Raw genomic sequence first — 21,256 nt, 5'->3', positions numbered from 1 at the left:
AATCTTCATCTTTAAATTAGACATCAAATCAATAATATATAACCATTTGGATAAATGAATGCATCTTATGCTCAGAGTTATTTTTTTTTAACACATCAGCCATTTCCCACCAAGGCAGGGTGGCCCAAAAAAAGAAAAACTTTGACCATCATTCACTCTACCACTGTCTTGCCAGACACACGCTTACAATACAGTTATAAACCTGCAACATTAACACCCCTCCTTCAGAGTGCAGAGTGTTATTATTTATGTGAAAGTAAATCTATGGATTATTCAGGACAAGGAGTGTTGAAGGTTCAAGCCTCCTCCTGTTTATCTCTGCCTAGTCTCTAACCATCGTTCCCAAAAGCATAACCTTATAGCAATGAATGCTGTATTTTCTAATTAACCTTTCTAGCTACTTACATATTTTTTTTACAGAAGATATGCATATTTTAAAGTTCTATACTTGCTATACAAAATAAGACCAAATGTATGCCTGAAGTTTTCTTGTGCATTTGTATTCTGGGTTGGGTAATATGCACTTCCCTTTCTGCCAGCCTGCTCCTGCATGCTATGTTCCTTGCACACAAACCAGCTCTAGAGTCCAAGGACAGTTTTGTGATGCAAATAAATTTATTCTTGATAGCAATAAGTCAGTTGAAATGTATTGCATACAGTACTGGTTCAACAAGAATTAACCTTGTTGACATTTTGGTTAACGAAAGTATATTGCTACACCATACAAGATTTGATGTGGTATGCAGTCCATAAGACTAGAAGTGAATTGTTAGACTAAATTACTGAATTTTCTTTTATAAATTCTCTTAAAATCACTAGGCCATACCCACTGATGACTAGTACTCTTTCCATATTTTACTCAGAAAGAGGCCATTAGCATCCCCATTGGATTATTGGTTGGCCGTTGAGTCTGCCAGAGCTCAGAGCAAGCTGCCTGGTCTGGACTACAAATATCTTACAAGTCTCTCACTAGCATACTAGCATTATAACTAGCATATAGTATTTTTTTAATCCCTTTTTTCTCAGTAACAGGACTAATTATTGACGTGAAATTTAGCAGAAATATGAGTGAGCTTTACCAATAAAAATGCATAGGGTTATAAGCCAGTGGTATGAAGAACTGCTTCTTAGGATCTCTGATTCTCAATGTTGAACAACAAGCTCTTTTATATTTATATTGAATTTTTAATGACATGTATATTTTGACTATAATATAAAGGTAAATTTTAATCTGCAACAAACTTCAACATATTTTTCCACTGAAAGTAGACTGCTGATTATGTTTTGAATTTGGCTTCTATGCTACGACAGTGGAAAAAGTTGACAGTTTAACGTTGGCAAAAACAGCACTTGAGTTTTCCTGATTTTCTTCCATATTCAGTATTTGTAAATTCAACTTTGCCCTTTCCAAAGTTAACTCTAACTCTGGTTTGAGCTGATCTTAGGTACAGTCAAGGTCAAAAGTCCTGTTTCATACCTGTTCAAAACTGAATACAGCTTTAAACAGGTCTTGGCAATTCCGAGTCTTGGTCCAACATTTGGTAGACTCGGCATATAACAGAACATTTGTCCATGAGTGTACGGTATTGTACTAGCAACATGTCATACTCCCACCCTCTCAGGCATGTGCTAAACCCTATGGGTGTCAAACCCTGCATTCTGTATTGATCAATTCTGATTATATCTTTGTGTTGTCTATTTGTGTGTCTGTCCATACTTGTGTCCGTCCATCACATGACTTTCTCACTGTTGACTTTGGTCAGTTTGTCGACTAACATAACAGTGTATTGTACAGTGCTGAGAAAATGAAGAGGCAGTGATGGTAATGTGTTTACAACTGTATTAAGGTGCCAAATTCTAGCTATAGAAATATGTATACCTAATGTTGAAATGGTTTATAAAAATGTATTAGCATATGTAATATTTTTTGCTACTGCATATTTTTTTTATTAAAAATATATAGTCCAGGATAAATTTCAGCATGGTGTGTGTGTGTGTGTGTGTGTGTGTGTGTGTGTGTGTGTGTGTGTGTGTGTGTGTGTGTGTGTGTGCGTGCGTGCGTGCGTGCGTGCGTGCGTGCGTACGTGCGTGCGTGCGTGCGTGCGTGCGTGTGCGTGTGTGCATGTGTGTGTGCGTGTGTGCATGTGTGTGTGTGTGCATGTGTGTATGTGCGTGTGTGTGTGTGTGTGTGTATGTACATTCGCAAAGTACGTACTGTGTATGTCAGGGAGCATCTGATGGTGAGGTAAGGGAATATTTGATGAAATGAAGGATCATTTAATTGTGAAGTGAAGGAGAATTTGATGAAATGAAGGAGCATTTAATTGTGAAGTGAAGGAGAATTTGATGAAATGAAGGAGCATTCGATGGTAAAGTAAAGGAGATTTTGATACAATGAAGGAGCATTTGATGAAGTGAGGGGAGCACAGTATCTGATGGTGAGATAAGCAAGTACATATATTAGATGATGGTGAAATGAGTAACTGATGACAGGGAAGTACTTAATGGTGAAGAGAGGGAGAATTTCATGGTGGGGTGATGCCTTGCAATCTTATTTTGATGCTCTTTCTTTACAACTCTTAACCAGAAATACAAGACTTGTTCACTTTCTCACCTTTCACTTGCCAGTCATCTTGTCCCTCATTTAGCCTGCCTGTCCTCTGAATTGCTATGCCTTTTACCAGCCATTTTGCTCATTTGTCTGTAAAATATTAAAAATGTACATTAAATTAAATAAAATAACTTTTGATTTGTGCTTAGCAGCTACCTTGCAGTGGACAAGACCTGAGAAAGATGCTTGCCTAGATTATCCCTGGCACATTCATAAATACCACGAATATCAAAATTATGAATACCAAGACTTAGCTGCATACAAAACAGTACAGCATATACAGTGTACAGGAGGGCCCTGCTTATACAGCAGGTTAGGTTAAGGGCTACTGCTGTAAAAAAAAAAAATCCCTCTAAAGTGATAGATAGCCTTTTTTTCACTTTCAAATGCATATAATAGCCTGATAACATGTTTACACTATCATATACGTATTAAGTGAGCAATAGAGCTAAGCCTAAAAAATGCATATACAGTACACACATTACCTACTTTAAAATATTTTCATTCTTAGCTTATAGAGAGATGTGAATATATATATTACAGGAAGTCTGAATAAATGAAGAATGGGTATAACTGTAAGCCACTGTATTAGCAAAACATTGTAAAGCAGGGCCTGCCTGTATTATAACAATGATTCCTCTATATACAAGTACCATACTTTTGTCCTTGTTTAATGAATTTATAATTTTCCTTTATATTGTACTGGACTTGTGACTAGCAGGACTTTTACCATCTTAATATTAAATTGCCAAGTCCATATTCTAACATTATTTGGTTCCTTACACTTAAACTATTACTGCCTCTTTCAAGTACTGTACAGTACTTAATCTAACTATATTAATTTACATTTCACAAAACTCTTATATATTCTTGAACTGACATTCACAACAGAGTTATGACCAAAACATTATCCTCCCTTCATTTGCCTTGATAATGCTGATAATAACAAAAGCATTTTTAACATTACACTCCTTGAATAAACAGAAGGAGAGATGAGACGCTAGAACCTTGGTCCCAAAATTGATGGGTTCATCGCTCTACCACCTTCTGTTTATTCACTGACAGTCGTTTATTATGACTTAATGAGTTCATAACACTCCTTGATGAAGGTATTTGAATGCCAATGACTATGTAAGAAAATCTGCATATAGAAAGATTGACATGGAAAGTCAGTTTTTAAATCCACATACCTTCTAAAGTCTACACTGATTGGTAAGACATTTAGAAACTTTTAAACAGCTCTAATTTCTCATGTTTTGATAGGAAAGATATTTAAACCTCTCTATATCATATCTCTTGATACAGATTTTTGAATACAGTACCTAAGAATTTCTAACTGCCTCTATCTCAAAATGGAAGGATGTGTGAAAATAGTTTCTGATGTCTGTTTCCTTGTTAAGGGACATTAAAAATGAAAAGAATTCAGACATCCTTTACCTTCATGTAAGAGGAAGTTAGATTCACCATTACCTGTTTACTAATTACCTGTGTGTTTTCCTCCCACAGCTGTCGCGCACCTTGGTAAGTGGGGGACCTACGTGTGGAGGGTCCCTGTACTCCTCCCGACGACACAACCCCTCCCCGCCTCTCTGCCTCAGTCCTCAGGTCAAGAAAGGGTGTCCCAACAGCTGTGCCTTCTCCGTTTGTCTCTGTCGTACTGATGGATACACTCTGTGGTCTTGGTGTCTACATCTTTTGTGATTTTTGGCGTCTCTTTCTTATGGTCCCGGTGACACTTCTTTGTGGCCTTCGTCGTCTCTTGTTGCTCGCATATGTGTAGTTTTGTGGCAGCTTCGCCTTCGTATTTTGTTTTGTGCTAGCTTTTGTTTGTCATTGTTCCTTCTCAGGATTTTTTTGTCATGTTTGCTCTAATATAAATCGTAAGTGGAAATCATGTTTGTTTCTTTCGATATTTCAGTGTATTTTATACTGTGTACTTTTTTCGGTGAATTGATATTTTTCTGCTCTCTCTAAAATATATTGTGAATGTATATTTGTTAGTATTTTCTAACTTGAGACCATTCATATTCCTCTACAAAATAAATATGATAAATACTGTATATGCAGCTGAAGCCTCTCACTGGATGTGAACTGTATTTTCATATCTTTGCTTTCCTTTGTTTCTTAATATACGTATATTATTCCTGTAGTGGCTCCTATCCAGTCTTCTTCAGAGGAAGTATGCTAGAATTCTTTCCCACTGTTATACGTGTCCAAGGTGGCAAAAATGTCGAGAGCAGTGGGCTAATACTACTCCTTTCTGTATGCCATTACGAAAAAAAAAGAAGAATGTAATTCTGAACTTGAGCTGACTGACTGTGCACTTATGTAGTACTGAAAGAAAGAGCTAAGTGAATGAAAGGAAACTGAGGCTTATACAAGTTTGAGTTGAGAGGAGCTAAATTATGGAAGTTGCAGTTCCTTTGATCAAGAGCTCCTCACCTACAGCAAGGAGCCTTGAGGAGCCTGTAATCCTCAGCTTAATATGGATTTGGCATATTTTTTTTTATAGCTGTTTCTTTTAAGCTTGTTCACATTTCTCTAAGACTAGTGACTGCATTGTTTCAGTCTGTGAATTAAATTCATTCAGTAATATATTTTTAGAAAAAACAAAACACTGAAGGTCACTTCATGGCCATGTTTTAGACATACGCTACATCTTGTGTAGGATTCTTTAAACTCTTTGTTTTAGACATACGCTAAAGCTTGGTTCCCAGCAGGTAGACTGTTCCATTTGTTGATAACTTCTTTCTAAGATATGTTTCCTCTTCTCTGTTCTGGATGATGGCTTGGTGATATAATTATTTTTGTTATATTTACATATTTGGGGAAGCATAGGGGTCATACAATACCTGGAAACAGTAGGTAATCAGGCTCAATCTGAGGAAGGGAAGGAGAATGTAAGTTTCTTTTATCATTGTCCCTTCACCAGCACCAAGGCATCCCTCTTTGAAGACAGAATTATCCTTAAACTATTACTTCTCTTCGTAATTATTAAACTCAAAGAGCCTCTTTGAGTTTGCTCTCCCCCTTATAAAACTGTCATATTTCCTTCATGAACTCTTGTGTTGGATGACGGATATTGCTGATGTGTACAGCAGAGAGACGTGATGCACAGCAAATCTTTATTATAAATAATACTCTACTCAGAGCAAATCTTTATTAAAGATGATGCTCTACCCAGAACAAATCGCTGTCCATAATCAAGGTCCACTCTGCATCAAGTCTCCCTCAACATCTTTCAACTTTTACTAAAAAACTTTTGCTTCAACTGCAATTAATAACAAGTCATGTGGTAAAAATGGAACATGATACCAATAATTGGAAAAGAGAAAATGCTAACACCAGGATATTTTACTGGAGAGTTTCAGCCCTGGAACTCTGGTCACTCCTTGCTCCCTCTCATCCAAAGACACAAACATTTCCAATAAAATCCTAGGGTTAGCATTTTGCGTGTATTTCCAGAAATCTGTGTGCACTGTTGTGTGTCTATGAACACCAGTGATGGTCTCTTAGCTTAGTGGGTGGGTTCATTCATCTTCTACTGCTGAATTTGTCTGATTTGACTTTTGTGGATTAATGTTGGTGGCTGCCTATAACCTGCTGACTGAGGCACTGGATGCATCTACTTGTGTACCTGAAGAGGATTGCAATGGAATCATTTTCAATCTGCCAATTATGTTGTTTCTCTGCTTTGAAAAAGTCTAATCTCAGAGAAATTTAAAGAGATGCTTAGATTTATGAGCAAAATTATTAAAAGTTTGTTTGCTACATAATAGCTGATTTAACATTAAATTTAATTGCTTGATCCTCTTTTTGTTATGTCCTTGTGAGGCTCCATTGTTCTCACTACCGCTTTCCTTGAATTCCCTTTACCCTTATTAAGGGACTTTCTTTATCACCTTATTCATGAGTTACTGTATATTCACCCTAGTTAGTTTACTTCATATTAACTTTCAGTGTAGTCTCTTAGGCAGTACATTTGGAAGCGCTAGTGAAAATATTTACCAAACAAAAACACACGTGAGCATTTTTGTGAAGTCAAACTCACAACTTCCTTCAAAGATGTGTGTAAATGCATGAAAATGCTCGGTATTTCTGTTGTTACTATTTTCACTGGCATTTTCTCAAAATTTGTACTCACACATTTTATAGCAGAATTTCTCAGCATGTGAATCAGGAATTTCTAAATGCCTGGGTCAGGAATTTCTAAACACCTGAATCAGGAATTTCTAAGCACAAGAATCAGGAATTTCTAAGCACATAAATCAGGAATTTCTAAACACCCGAGCCAGGAATTTCTAAACATTTGAGTCAGGAATTTCTAGACACCTGAGTTGGGAATTTCTACATAACTGAGTCAGGAATTTCTAAACACCTGAATCAGGAATTTCTAAACACCTGAGTCAGTGTAAAGCACTGTGCTTTGATCATTTCCTAAGTTCACCCTTAGATTTAAATAAATGTTTCTTCCTTTAGAAGTTTATTTCTCAAAAAAAAAAAAAAAAAAAAAAATCCAACTTTTTTTACTTGTTGTTACATTCAGTGTTCATAGTGATAATTAATTCATACCATGTATTTGCACAATTCTCTTTTAGTAACGTATAATTAAAAAATAAGCAAACAGAATATGTACACCTTCCAAGTTTCTCTCGTTCATCTTGATAAAAAAAATGGATTTCTCAAGTAAGGTTTTTGAACACCTGCATTAATTACTTATTCTCTGCACCAGACTAAATCTACTAATAATTGTATCTTCTCTACTGCCATTTTGATCTTCATTTCTAATGCACAGTTTTGCGTACTATAATGTATCTCTTTCAATATTCTGCATTCGTTTATAATTTGTATTACAAGTTAAGGAAATTTTGTTAGCATTTTAGCTTCATTTGATAACTGTCTACAACGTTGCTACAGGTATGCTTAAAATAACCATGTTAATAGTATGTGGCTCAGTCTTATTTGTACTTGTCTCACTGTGTGAATTTGTCCAGACAAGTGTTCTTTTTGACCTGTACTCTCTAAAATTTTAATTTGATATATTGTACTCTTTTTTTGTTATCAATTTGATCTGTATTTAGTATGGCTTCACTTCTTGATGGTAATTCAACTCACTCACTCACTCTCTCACTCTCTCTCTCTCTCTCTCTCTCTCTCTCTCTATACAAAACAAAAAACACATGCACACACACACACAAAAAAAAACACACACACATACTGCTTGAGAGAAAATACAAAATGGCAGACAATGTGCTGCTACACGTATTTAAAAAAAGGCAACAGGAAGGATCTCACTGATAAGTACTTTTGTGAAATTAATGGAATAAGCCCTTAGACAAAAATAGGTAAAACATTCAGAGTAAAAACTACTAACATGCAATATATATCTACAGTAATTAACTACAATGACAGTCAAAGAAATAAATGAAGACTAAAATACTGAGGAATTTACACTCATTTAAATTTGAAGAAAGCTTTCAATAGTTCCTCATAGGAGACTGAAAACTGCAGAACACTGGAGTAATAACAAACTATAACAGTGGATGAGAAATTTCCCATTTGATGTGACAACACAGTGATACAAAGCACAATGTCCTCATGGGGTAATGTTACTAACGAGGTGTCACAAGGATCACAACATGCACTAATTATGTTTCCAATTTATATAAAAGACCTGCTAGAGGGAATAAAAAAATTTATAAACACTGGTGCATTGAGGTATATGTGGAGGCAAAAAATGTTATCTATGGAGGCAAAGAAAGGAATGTATGAAAGTATAGTAGTACCAACACTCTTATATGGGTGTGAAGCTTGGGTTGTAAATGCTGCAGCGAGGAGGAGGTTGGAGGCAGTGGAGATGTCCTGTTTAAGGGCAATGTGTGGTGTAAATATTATGCAGAAAATTTGGAGTGTGGAAATTAGGAGAAGGTGTGGAGTTAATAAAAGTATTAGCCAGAGGGCTGAAGAGGGTTTGTTGAGGTGGTATGGTCATTTAGAGAGAATGGATCAAAGTAGAATGACATGGAGAGCGTATAAATCTGTAGGGGAAGGAAGGCGGGGTAGGGGTCGTCCTCGAAAAGGTTGGAGGGAGGGGGTAAAGGTGTTGTGGGCGAGGGGTTTGAACTTCCAGCAAGCGTGTGTGAGCATGTTAGATAGGACTGAATGGAGACAAATGGCATTTGGGACCTGACGATCTGTTGGAGTGTGAGCAGGGTAATATTTAGTGAAGGGATTCAGGGAAACCGGTTATTTTATATAACCGGACTTGAGTCCTGGAAATGAGAAGTACAATGCCTGCACTCTAAAGGAGGGGTTTGGGATACTGGCAGTTTGGAGAGAGATATTGTGTATTTTTATACGTATATAATTCTAAACTGTTGTATCCTGGGCACCTCTGCAAAAACAGTGATTATGTGTGAGTGAGGTGAAAGTGTTGAATGATGATGAAAGTATTTTCTTTCTGGGAATTTTCTTTCTCTTTGGGTCACCCTGCCTCGGTGGGATTATTATTATTATTATTATAATCAAAAAGAAGCGCTAAGCCACAAGGGCTATACAGCGCTGCAGGGTAGGGAAGGAAGCGAGGGTATTGGATGGCAGAAGGGAGGAAGGATGATCAGTAGGTTACAGAAAACAGCAGGGCAGGGGATAGTACGGGGGTAGAGGGTAGCAAGAGATTGAAGTAGAAAGGGCTGAAGGTATCAGAATTTGTGAAGTAAGTCAGTTGTTGTCAAAAAGTCAATGAGAGAGTCTGGATGAAAGGTGGGTCCATCAGCGAGAAGGGAAGGTAAAGAGAGAGCAGCAGAGCGAAGACGACGACGGAGGTAAATTCTGCGTGCTTGTTGATAAAGTGGGCAGTCCAACAGAATGTGGCTGACTGATAATGGAACTTGGCAATTCTCACAGAGAGGAGCAGGGCGCCTCTCCATGAGATATCCATGAGTAAGACGAGTATGGCCAATGCGAAGACGGGCAAGAGGGAGGTCGATTGCAAGACATATTAGAATGGTCATCGGCACCACAGACTGGGCATTCGGCGATAGATCTGCAATATTTCGCTGGATGGCCAAATCGCCAGCAATTTCTACACTGTTGCGGTGTAGGGATCGCCTTTCGAACTTGTAACCGATGTCCTGCTACATAAACTGAGGATGGGAGTTCACGGCTGTCAAAAGTTAAATGAGCCACATTGCTAGGGTATCGTCTCCGCCCGCGGGCAGGAAGAACGTAAGTGTCTACCTTGAGGATTGGGAGATCTTGGAGTTCCAGCTGTTCAAGAATGTCAGTGCCACATGTCTGGAAATTTTGCTGAACTATGGTATGGGGCAGAATGACGGTACCACTACAAGAATTGAGGGAATGATGCTTTTCAATAGTTACAGGAACAGTATCGATATGGGAAAGACGAGAAAGTTCATGAGCCTGGGTAGCATTCTGTACGGTGACGATGCACGTACCGCTCTTAAGAGCATGAAAAGAAATATCTTTACCAACATGGCGTAGGAGTGCCTTGCCAATACTGTGGTCAGAAAGATAGGCAGTAGAGGAAGTCGGTCGTAAAGTGAAGAATTTAGTCCATTGTGCAGTCTGAAACTGAGCGTGGAAAGGTAGTGAAGGACGTGTCGATCTTTTCTGAGAAGAACGAGAAGGTGGAGAAGTATCATCAGCAGGTAATTGTCATTGTCGTTTAGGCGTGGGACCAGAGTTGGTCCGACGGGGAACGGGCCGGCGATTCGAAAATTGCCGCACCGTAGAGGGAGAGGCCGGAAGCATAGTCAGAGGAGAGCAAAGGTCAGATAAATCGAAGGAGTCAGTCGAGGCCTCAGTACCTGAAGCAGGTGAGGAAACAGCACCGGCAAGAGGTACAGAGGCATGAGGAGTGTCTGAAGAGTGGTCCAAAGACGAGGCGGGGTCAGAACGGGGTGCGGTATCAAGAAGGGGCCCGGGGGTAGCAGGTTCATGGACTAGGGCTGCCATGGTTAGGTTACTTCTTTCTTTTTGTTTTTAAGAAAAAAAAAGAAAGAAGAAAAGAAAATAAAAATAAAAAAAGAATAAAACAAGGGGGGACCGGGGAGGGATAGGTCCTAGGAGGAATGAAAGGGCCAGAAATCTCCCTCCGCACCCAAGAGGACCTCAGCACCGCAAGTAGCGCAGATGCAGCATGGAACCCGTGCCAAACCCTACCCATCATGCCAGTAAACCGGCAATCCGGGATAGCAACCTCACATCTGCCGAGCTACCTCGGTGGACAAAAGAGAGGGCGGCCGGAAATCCGCCACAAAGCATACCTCCTTCGGCCACCACCCCCGGAATCCGAAAGGTGGCTTCCAGAGATACACCCGTCGCCCGAGAGACACCCAAAGCCACCCTCCGGGATACCGGAGAGGGATCAGGACATCCCCAGGCAATCCAGATTCCACGGCAAACTACGCCACCGCCAAGAACCTCAATGGAATGGGATGGACCCCGGTACCCTTTCCCCTACCTAGGAACTAGCGTGCCTGTGGAAAAAAAAAAAAAAAAAAAAAAAGGAAGGGCAAAAGGGAGGGGTGGGGAGGAGGAGGAGGAAAGGAAAAAGGGGAGGATGGGATAGGGAACGGGGGATTGGGGGGTAATTAGGTTCGGTCTGAGGAAGGAGACCGACAGGTCTAATTCCTCAGACCAAGAGCCTCTTCACCACGCCAAGGAGCCCCCCTTGAAGAGGTGCCTCGGTGGGAGACGGCCAACTTGTTGAAAAAAAAAAAAAATAAACAAACATAGTTATGTATGATTAAAAATCCTATAGATCAGAAATAAAAATGGCTGCATCCCTGCATGAAAACCTGGATAGAAGTGACAGATGAATGATTTAGTAGAATTTTCTAGCATCCTAAGTACATGGCACTTAGGATGCTAGAATTGCTAATACAGTACTCTTCCTTCCTTCCCCTCTAACAAATTTTAATGATATATTTGTTCTTAATAAGAATGAGTTTTATGTAACAGTACACTGTGAGGGAGTGCTGAACTCATGAGGTTGATACAGTACCTGCTGGGGAATGAGAAGTAACCAGATTTGATCTGAGGATGGGAAGGATAGTTCCAGTTCCTTAGAGCAAGGGTCCTCTGCTAACACTATGGTGCTCCCTTTAAGAGAAGAATGAGACAATTAAGTACAAGCTTCAGAATAGCCCTACAACCCACCCTCCCTCTTTCCTACCTTTCTTATTTTTACTATACTCTACTTTCTGTCTTTCACCTGTGTTAATACCAACACAAAATACTGTATTTACAAGTGCATAGGCTACTGAGGGAGCTAAGACCATGATAGGCTACCTAATACATTTAGTTCCACAAAGCTGGGAAATCCTGGAAACTGGTATGATCAGTGTGTCAAGGGTGCTGCCTTGAAGGTTTGTGCCTGTCATGTAATTTATTTTGGGGAAAACAGTGTCTGACACATAAAACAACTACTACAGAACATTACCTATTTCCTCTCTGACAAGTTATCTATTACAAACTACCTAACTTTCTTTTCATCCTTCAATTGTATATTTAAACATTTCTGCTTTCTTGCGTATAACAATTTATGGTGTAAATTTTTTTACAGTTTTCTGGACTTGCTCAACCTCAATTATTCTTTCTTTATGCAATAATGTAATCTATGTACTTATTTTATGTACTAAAATATTTTTAACTTTTTCCATTTATTTTATTTTTAACATAGTGTAGTCAAGTGATAATTAGTGGCTTTTTTTTAAGTTCAATATAGTGTGGTTTTATACTTTCTTTACCTTTCCCTAGAAAACTTTGACCTCGTATAGTGTGATATAAACCCACACCGCTATATGTAAATAGCCATAGTTGGTATATAGTATAGTGACATGTTTTGAGTTGCGGTACAGTTTGTGCTTTGAGATGGAACTGTTCAGAAAATTAACAAATATTCAATAGAATCTTAAGAAGCAGCTTTCAGTAAGGCTCAAGTGAGCCTTGAGGAGCTTGCAATTAGTCTCAACTGAACCTTAAAAAAAAGCTGTCAATAAAGCTCAACCGAACCTTAAAAAGTAGCTGTCAATTTAACCCTACGATAGCTGTTAGTAAAACTCAAATGAACCTTAACCCTTTCAGGGTCCAAGGCCAAAATCAGAAGTGGTGCCCCAGTGTCCAAGAAATTTTGAAAAAAAAAAAAAAAATAATTAGTTTTTCTTACAGAATTAAAGATAATATTTTTGTGAAGGTAATAAAACAAAGAAAAAAATTTCTGATCAGTACTTACCGAGATACAGCGGTGGGAAGTTGACCCAAAATGACCGGGTGGCGGCAACATCAGTGACTTACGCAAAATCGCATTATTTTATTTTACGTTTTTTATACTTATTTCTTTTCTTTTCTAATTTTTTTCTTTTTCTAATAACATTTGTGGCCTGTGAGACCAATATAATGTATATTGTATAGGTGTACACTCATTGTATTCAACACAATAACTGCACTAATTTGTTTATCATTATATTGCTTACAAAACTTGTAAGCAAGTTTATTGTAAACAAAATGATGAAAATATTAGTGCGGTTATTGTGTTGAATACAACGGTACCATATAGTACTATATGGTACAATGGTGCCATATTATTATTATAATAAAAAAGAAGCGCTAAGCCACAAGGGCTATACAGCGCTGCAGGGTAGGGAAGGAAGCGAGGGTATTGGATGGCAGAAGGGAGGAGGGATGATCAGCAGGTTACAGAAAACAGCGGGGCAGGGGATAGTACAGGGGTAGAGGGTAGCAAGAGATTGAAGTAGAAAGGGCTGAAGGTATCAGAATTTGTGAAGTAAGTCAGTTGTTGTCAAAAAGTCAATGAGAGAGTCCGGATGAAAGGTGGGTCCATCAGCGAGAAGGGAAGGTAAAGAGAGAGTAGCGGAGCGAAGACGACGACAGAGGTAAATTCTGTGTGCTCGTTGATAAAGTGCGCAGTCCAACAGAATGTGGCTGACTGATAATGGAGCTTGGCAATTCTCACAGAGAGGAGCAGGATGCCTCTCCATGAGTAAGACGAGTATGGCCAATGCGAAGACGGGAGAGAGTAGTCTCCCAACCTCGACACTGGTGATAAGAAGACGGCCAGTAACCTATACTCGGTTTAATAGATTGAAGTTTGTTGCCGAGCATAGTAGACCAACGTTGTTGCCAACGGGTGTGAAGGTGGGAAGATATTGCAGCAAAATAGTCCGTAAATGGAATACCTCTATAAGAAACTGGTAGGTCATGTACTGCTGACAACGCAGCAGTGTCTGCCTGTTCACTGCCCTGTACGTCAACATGACCAGGGACCCAACAAAAAACAATATCTTTATGCTTGGTAAAGATGCGGCGTAGCCAAAGTTGGATACGGAGGACTAAGGGGTGAGGTGTATCAAATTTTTGTATAGCCTGTAAAGCACTAAGGGGTCTGAGACAACCACAAATGATGACACAGGCATAGATGCAATACGGATAAGTGCTGTAAGGATGGCATACAATTCAGCAGTAAAAATACTAGCCGAAGATAGTAAATGCCCTTGTACGACGCTGTCCAAAAACACTGCTGCGAATCCTACGCCATCAGAAGACTTAGAGCCATCTGTGTACACGGCAATGGCATGAGAATGAGAGTGAAAGTGGTCAAGAAAAAGAGAGCGGGAAGCGACCATAGACAGTTGGGCTTTCGAGCAAGGGAGGGAGAAAGAACAGACTCGAACAGCTGGAACTTCCCAGGGGGGTAGGGAAAAGTGAGATGCTACATGTACATAGAAAGGTGGTAGTTGAAGAGAAGACGAGCGAATGAAGGCGAAGAGAGAAGGGACGGAGTAAACAGGGGCGGCGAACAAATAAAGAATGTCTACTAATATCAGTGACCATTCTATAAATGGAAGGATTGTGGAGATCATGAGAGCGTACATAGCGCAGGCAATGGGCATCACGGCGATCGGATAAGGATGGAACGTTCGCTTCTGTATAGAGGCTCTCGACAGGGGAAGAGCGAAAAGCACCAAGGCATAAACGTAATCCTTGGTGATGAATGGGGTTAAGGCTAGAGAGAGTAGCAGGAGATGCCGCTGAATAGATCTGGTCACCATAATCAAGTTTCGATAAAATAAGGGTGGAATGTAGGCGGAGGAGGGTTCGACGATCAGCTCCCCATGAAAGATGAGCAAGGGTTTTAAGAAGGTTCAGCCGGCTGTGACAAGTTGCCTTCAGAGAGGTAATGTGAGGTTTCCAGGATAACCTACGATCAAAGAGGAGGCCCAGAAACTTGACTGTATCACGTTCAGGGATACGGGAGCCATAGAGGTACAAAGGATGATCGGAGATGACAGAGCGTCTAGTGAAAGTAATTTCGTGGGTTTTAGTGCTGGAAAATTTAAACCCACGTGTGGTGGCCCAATTGGAAACACGGTCGACTGCATGTTGGAGAGAAACTGTAATGAGGTGACAGTCAGCGCCTGCACAGGCAATAGCAAAGTCATCAACACAGAGTGATGACCAAATATTTGATGGAAGACTAGAGGCCAAATCATTAATAGCAAGGAGAAAAAGTGTTGTGCTCAGAACACATCCCTGGGGGACACCTTCAGCTTGGATAAAGTCCGGGGAGAGCACATTATTAACCCGAACACGGAAATGCCTGTCAGTTAAAAAGTTCTTAAGGAAGGATGGTAGATTGCCTCGAAGGCCTAAGGAGTGGGCTTGGGCTAAAATATTATACCTCCAAGTTGTGTCATATGCCTTCTCAAGGTCAAAAAATATGGCAATAACTGAGTGGTTATTCGCAAAGGCATTACGAACATATGTATCCAAGCGTAGTAAGGGGTCTATGGTAGAACGTCCCTTACGAAAGCCATATTGACGAGTGGAGAGACTGTTATGTGTCTCTAAATACCACACTAAACGTCTATTTACTAGGCGTTCCATTACTTTGCAAACTGCACTGGTAAGAGCAATGGGACGATAGTGGGAGGTTTCATGTCCCGTAGTGCCTGGTTTGCGGAAAGGGAGAACAATGGCGGATTTCCACAGCTGTGGAAGAACTCCTTGTGACCAAATAAGATTGTAAAGGCGTAATAGGACTGCAAGGGCTGACTGATGTAAATGTTGTAGCATACGAATGTGAATGTCGTCGGGCCCAGCTGCTGATGATCGGCAAGCTGAGAGTGTTGCCTCTAGTTCTTGAAGTGTAAAAGGCACATTATACTGTTCTTCTCTGAGAGAAGAAAAGTCCAAGGGTGCTAACTCTCTGGCAGACTTTGAGGAAAGAAATGAGGGGCATAGATGGAGTCCCTGAGAAATACGGACCAGATGATTGCCAATTTCATTGGCAACATCTAGTGGGTTTGCTATATCAACACCGGCAACCCACAGAGCAGGAGCCGGGTCAGGAGAATATTTACCACTCAGTTTTCGTACTTTTTTCCAGACTGCACTCATAGAGGAAGCAGAGGTGATGGTGGAGACATAATCTCGCCAGCAAGTGCGTTTAGCATCACGGATGACACGGCGAGCGATCGCACGCTTCTGTTTAAAATCAAGGAGTCTCTCTGTGGTTCTATTGTACCGGTACCTGCCCCATGCAGCGAGTTTCAAACGTACTGCATGAGCACAAGCAGGAGACCACCAAGGCACGCATTTCTGAGAATGCCTGCCCGAAGTTTGGGGTATAGAATGAGAAGCTGCGGTTAAAACGGAGGACGAGAAAAGGTGTAAAAGCTCATCGATGGAGGACGAAGAAGGAACCTCTCTAAAAACAGTTAGGTGTGAGTAAAGGTTCCAATTTGCCCGATCAAATTGCCAGCGTGGGATGCGAAGAGGTGGTGAATATGAAGGGGAAGTAAGAATGATTGGGAAATGATCGCTATCATATAAATGTGGGAGAACAGACCAAGTAAAGTCTAATGCGGTGGAGGAAGAGCAGACTGAGAGATCGATGCAAGAGAGAGTATGAGTCCGAGGATCAAAATGGGTGTGCGTACCTGTATTTAAAACATGGACGGGGTGGGTGGCAAGAAAAGCCTCTAACTGAATTCCACGGGAATCACAGTGAGACCCCCCCAGAGGAAATGGTGGGCATTAAAATCACCAAGTAACAGAATCAGTGGCGGTAATGACGAAACAAGAAAGGCAATATCCGGAATAGATAATGCCCGAGAAGGAGAGAGATATAAAGAACAGAGCGTATACCACCTATGCAAGTGGATACGGGCTGCTGTGTAATGCAGCGAAGTATGAACAAATAGCTGATGGTACGGAATATCAGTGCGTAGAAGAAAGGCACTTTCATTAAAGGTCCCATCAGGAAAAGGATCTGAAGAATACAATAAATTATAGCCTGAGATGGGAGAGATAACAGCAGAGTGTAATTTTGGTTCCTGTAAGCAAACACCAACAGGGGCAAACTGGGAGAGTAACATCTGAAGCTCACTCCGATTACCCCTGAGGCCGCGTATATTCCACTGTAAATAGGCCATGATTGGCAATGATAAAGATACTTGAAATCCGCAGGTAAGGGTTCCTACGGACTAGAGGGGTTAGAAAAGTCCACATGCGGAGGCAGTGGAAAACGTTCAAGCAGCGAAGGAACGGTGCGCTGTGAAGAAAGGAGTTGCGCAGATGGAGGAGAGGAGAGAGAAGGAAAAGAGGGTGGATCAGTGTCCATTGATGGTTTGGTCTCTGCAATATATTCAGAGATTGCTTCAAGTGTTTCGGAATTCAGAGACGTCGTATGGGAGACAATATTGGAAATGGTAGGGGGAGGATGAGTAAAGATTGGAACTGTATTGGACTGTACCAAGGTAGGGGGGGGGGAGCAAAAGGGTGGAGGGAACTGGAGAAGCGTGGAAGGGGATAGAAGAGGCAGAAACCTGGGAGGTGGCAGAAGAGGAAGAAACCTGGGAGGGAACAGGGGAGGAAGGTACAGTACGAGGAGGAGGGTGAACCTCTACACTTGTAACAGAGCCAGTGAGAGGGGGAGAACCAGGGACAGAGACAGGGAGGGTAAAATGAGGAGGTGGAAGATGGGTAGGAAGTGTTAACGGACCTTTTTTTGACTTTTGAGAAGTAGAGGGACGATTGGGAGGAGGTGTCATACGAGATCTCGTCGTTACTGAGGCTTGTGAGAGAGAACACGAAGAAGCGAGATCAGACTGAGGCGTTGAAGTAGAGCCGAGGACAGCAAAAGGATTAGATACAGGAGTGACTATGGGAGAGGTAACCACAGAGGTGGGTGTAAAAGATGGGATACCAGAAGTGGGGGGACGTTTTGAAACACGGGAATAAGAAACACGTGGGAGTCTCCCTTGGAGGCGGAGATGAGAAACTGCCATGGCATAAGGGAGATCTTCTGTCTCTTTGAGGTAACGGATTTCCCGCTCGTTTAAATAGACTTGACAATGGCGAGAGTACGAAGGGTGAGCCTCATGACAGTTAAGGCAAGAGGGAGATCGATTGCAAGACGTATGAGAATGGTCATCGGCACCACAGACTGGGCATTCGGCGATAGATCTGCAATATTTCGCTGGATGGCCAAATCGCCAGCAATTTCTACACTGTTGCGGTGTAGGGATCACCTTTCGGACTTGTAACCGATGTCCTGCTATATAAACTGAGGATGGGAGTTCTCGGCTGTCAAAAGTTAAACGAGCCACATTGCTAGGGTATCGTCTCCGCCCACGGGCAGGAAGAACGTAAGTGTCTACCTTGAGGATTGGGAGATCTTGGAGTTCCAGCTGTTCAAGAATGTCAGTGCCACATGATTGGAAATTTTGTTGAACTATGGTATGGGGCAGAATGACGGTACCACTACAAGAATTGAGGGAATGATGTTTTTCAAGAGTGACAGGAACAGTATCGATATGGGAAAGATGAGAGAGCTCATGAGCCTGGGTAGCATTCTGTACGGTGATGATGCGCGTACCGCTCTTAAGAGCATGAAAAGAAATATCTTTACCAACATGGCGTAGGAGTGCCTTGCCAATACTGTGGTCAGAAAGATAGGCAGTAGAGGAAGTCGGTCATAAAGTGAAGAATTTAGTCCATTGTTCAGTCTGAAACTGAGCGTGGAAAGGTAGTGAAGGACGTGTCGATCGTTTCTGAGAAGAACGAGAAGGTGGAGAAGTATCATCAGCAGGTAATTGTCGTTGGCGTTTAGGCATGGGACCAGAGTTGGTCCGACGTGGAACGGGTCGGCGATTTGAAAATTGCCGCACCGTAGAGGGAGAGGCCGGAAGCATAGTCAGAGGAGAGCGAAGGTCCGATAAATCGAAGGAGTCAGTCGAGGCCTCAGTACCTGAAGCGGGTGAGGAAACAGCACCGGCAAGAGGTACAGAGGCATGAGTGTCTGAAGAGTGGTCCAAAGACGAGGCGGGGTCAGAACGGGGTGCGGTATCAGGAAGGGGCTCGGGGGTAGGAGGTTCATGGACTAGGGCTGCCATGGTTAGGTTACTTCTTTCTTTTTGTTTTTAAGAAAAAAAAAGAAAGAAGAAAAGAAAATAAAAATAAAAAAAAGAATAAAAAAAGGGGGGACCGGGGAGGGATAGTTCCTAGGAGGAATGAAAGGGCCAGAAATCTCCCTCCGTGCCCAAGAGGACCTCAGCACCGCAAGTAGCGCAGATGCAGCATGGAACCCGTGCCATACCCTACCCATCATGCTAGTAAACTAACAATCCGGGATAGCAACCTCACATCTGCCGAGCTACCTCGGTGGACAAAAGAGAGGGCGGCCGGATATCCGCCACAAAGCATACCTCCTTTGGCCACCACCCCCGGAATCCGAAAGGTGGCTTCCAGAGATACACCCGTCGCCCGAAAGACACCCAAAGCTACTCCGGGATACCGAAGAGGGATCGGGACATCCCCAGGCGATCCAGATTCCACGGCAAACTACGCCACCGCCAAGAACCTCAACAGAATGGGATGGACCCCGGTATCCTTTCCCCTACCTAGGAACTAGCGCGCCTGTGGGAGAAATCCCAAAGGCCGAAAAGAGGAAGGGCAAAAGGGAGGGGTGGGGAGGAGGAGGAGGAAAGGAAAAAGGGGAGGATGGGGAGGATGGGATAGGGGAGGGGAGATTGGGGGGTAATTAGGTTCGGTCTGAGGAAGAAGACCGACAGGTCTAATTCCTCATTATTATTATAATCAAAAAGAAGCGCTAAGCCACAAGGACTATACAGCGCTGCAGGGCAGGAAGGAAGTGAGGGCATCAGGTGGCAAAAGGGAGATGGATGAGCAACAGGTTACGGATAACAGCGGGGCAGTGGATGGTGAAAGGGTAAAGGGCAGCAAGAGACTGAACCAGAAAGGGCTGAGGGGAGTGCGAAAAGTATCATCAGAGTTTGTGGAGTAAATCGGTCGTTGTCAAGAAGTCAATGAGAGAGTCAGGATTAAAGGAGGGTCCATCAGCAAGAAGGGAAGGTAAAGAGAGAGTAGTAGAACGAAGACGACGTTGGAGGTAAATTCTGCGTGCTCGTTGATAGAGAGGGCAGTCTAACAGAATGTGGCTAATCGATACTGGAACTTGACACTGCTCACAGAGAGGAACAGGGTGCCTCTCCATGAGATACCCATGAGTAAGACGAGTGTGGCCAATGCGAAGGCGGGAGAGAGTGGTCTCCCAACTTCGGCACTGATGACAAGAAGACGGCCAGTAACCTATGCTCGGTTTAATAGAATGAAGTTTGTTACCGAGCAGAGTTGACCAACGTTGTTGCCAACGGGTGCGAAGGTGGGTAGCTATTGCAGCAAAATAGTCCAGAAATGGAACACCTCGATAGGAAATTGGTAGGTCATATACTGCTGACCGCGCAGCAGTGTCTGCCTGTTCATTGCCCTGTACGTCGACATGACCAGGGACCCAACAAAAAACAATATCTTTATGTTTGGTAGAGATACGGCGTAGCCAAAGTTGGATACGGAGAACTAGGGGATGAGATGTTGTCAGCATAGTTGCTGATCCTCCTTTACATGTGTTGTATGCATAGATTAGATGAACATTATAGTACCATCCATGTGTTTATATAGAAGATCCCTTAGGCCTGTGACTGTATGACGTCATGGGATGCAGCGAGCGAGTGAGACGAGCTACCTCGGCCTCAGACGACGCATAGGCATCATAGAAGGCAGGAGACGGCAGGCTGGGCTCCATCTCCCATTACCACAGTCTGACAATAGTGTTACCATCCAACAAATGAGTTTACCTTATCCATCAATCTCCTACCGAACCCCCACACGACAATGTATCAAATTTTCGTATAGCCTGTAGAGCACTAAGGGAGTCTGAGACTACTACAAATGATGACACAGGCATAGATGCAATACGAATAAGTGCTGCAAGAATGGCATACAGTTCAGCAGTAAAAATGCTAGCTTAAGATAGTAAATGCCCTCGTACGACGCTGTCCGGAAACACTGCTGCGAATCCGACGCCGTCTGAAGACTTAGAGCCATCTGTGTACACAGCGGTGGCATGAGAATGGGAGTGGAAGTGATCAAGAAAAAGAGAGCGGGAAGCCACCGTAGGCAGTTGAGCTTTCGAGCAAGGGAGTGAGAAAGAACAGACCCGAACAGCTGGAACTTCCCAGGGGGGCAGGGAAAAGTGAGATGCTACATGAACATATAAAGGTGGTAACTGAAGGGAAG

The 21,256-nt window shown here is 42.1% G+C and overlaps 1 protein-coding gene across 1 annotated transcript in view; it reads left to right on the top strand.

The window, feature by feature from the left end:
• Positions 1 to 21,256, top strand: part of LOC128697810 (uncharacterized) — a 136,177-nt gene that overhangs the window by 92,353 nt on the left and 22,568 nt on the right. The window contains exon 9 of the mRNA XM_070099479.1: positions 4,118 to 4,132. Within this exon, the coding sequence (XP_069955580.1) occupies positions 4,118 to 4,132 (15 nt within the window). The remainder of the gene's footprint in view (positions 1 to 4,117; positions 4,133 to 21,256) is intronic.

Source organism: Cherax quadricarinatus, chromosome 68, assembly GCF_038502225.1.
Source record: "Cherax quadricarinatus isolate ZL_2023a chromosome 68, ASM3850222v1, whole genome shotgun sequence".
Lineage (NCBI taxonomy): Eukaryota > Metazoa > Arthropoda > Malacostraca > Decapoda > Parastacidae > Cherax > Cherax quadricarinatus.
This window is presented reverse-complemented; position numbering and strand designations above follow the sequence as displayed.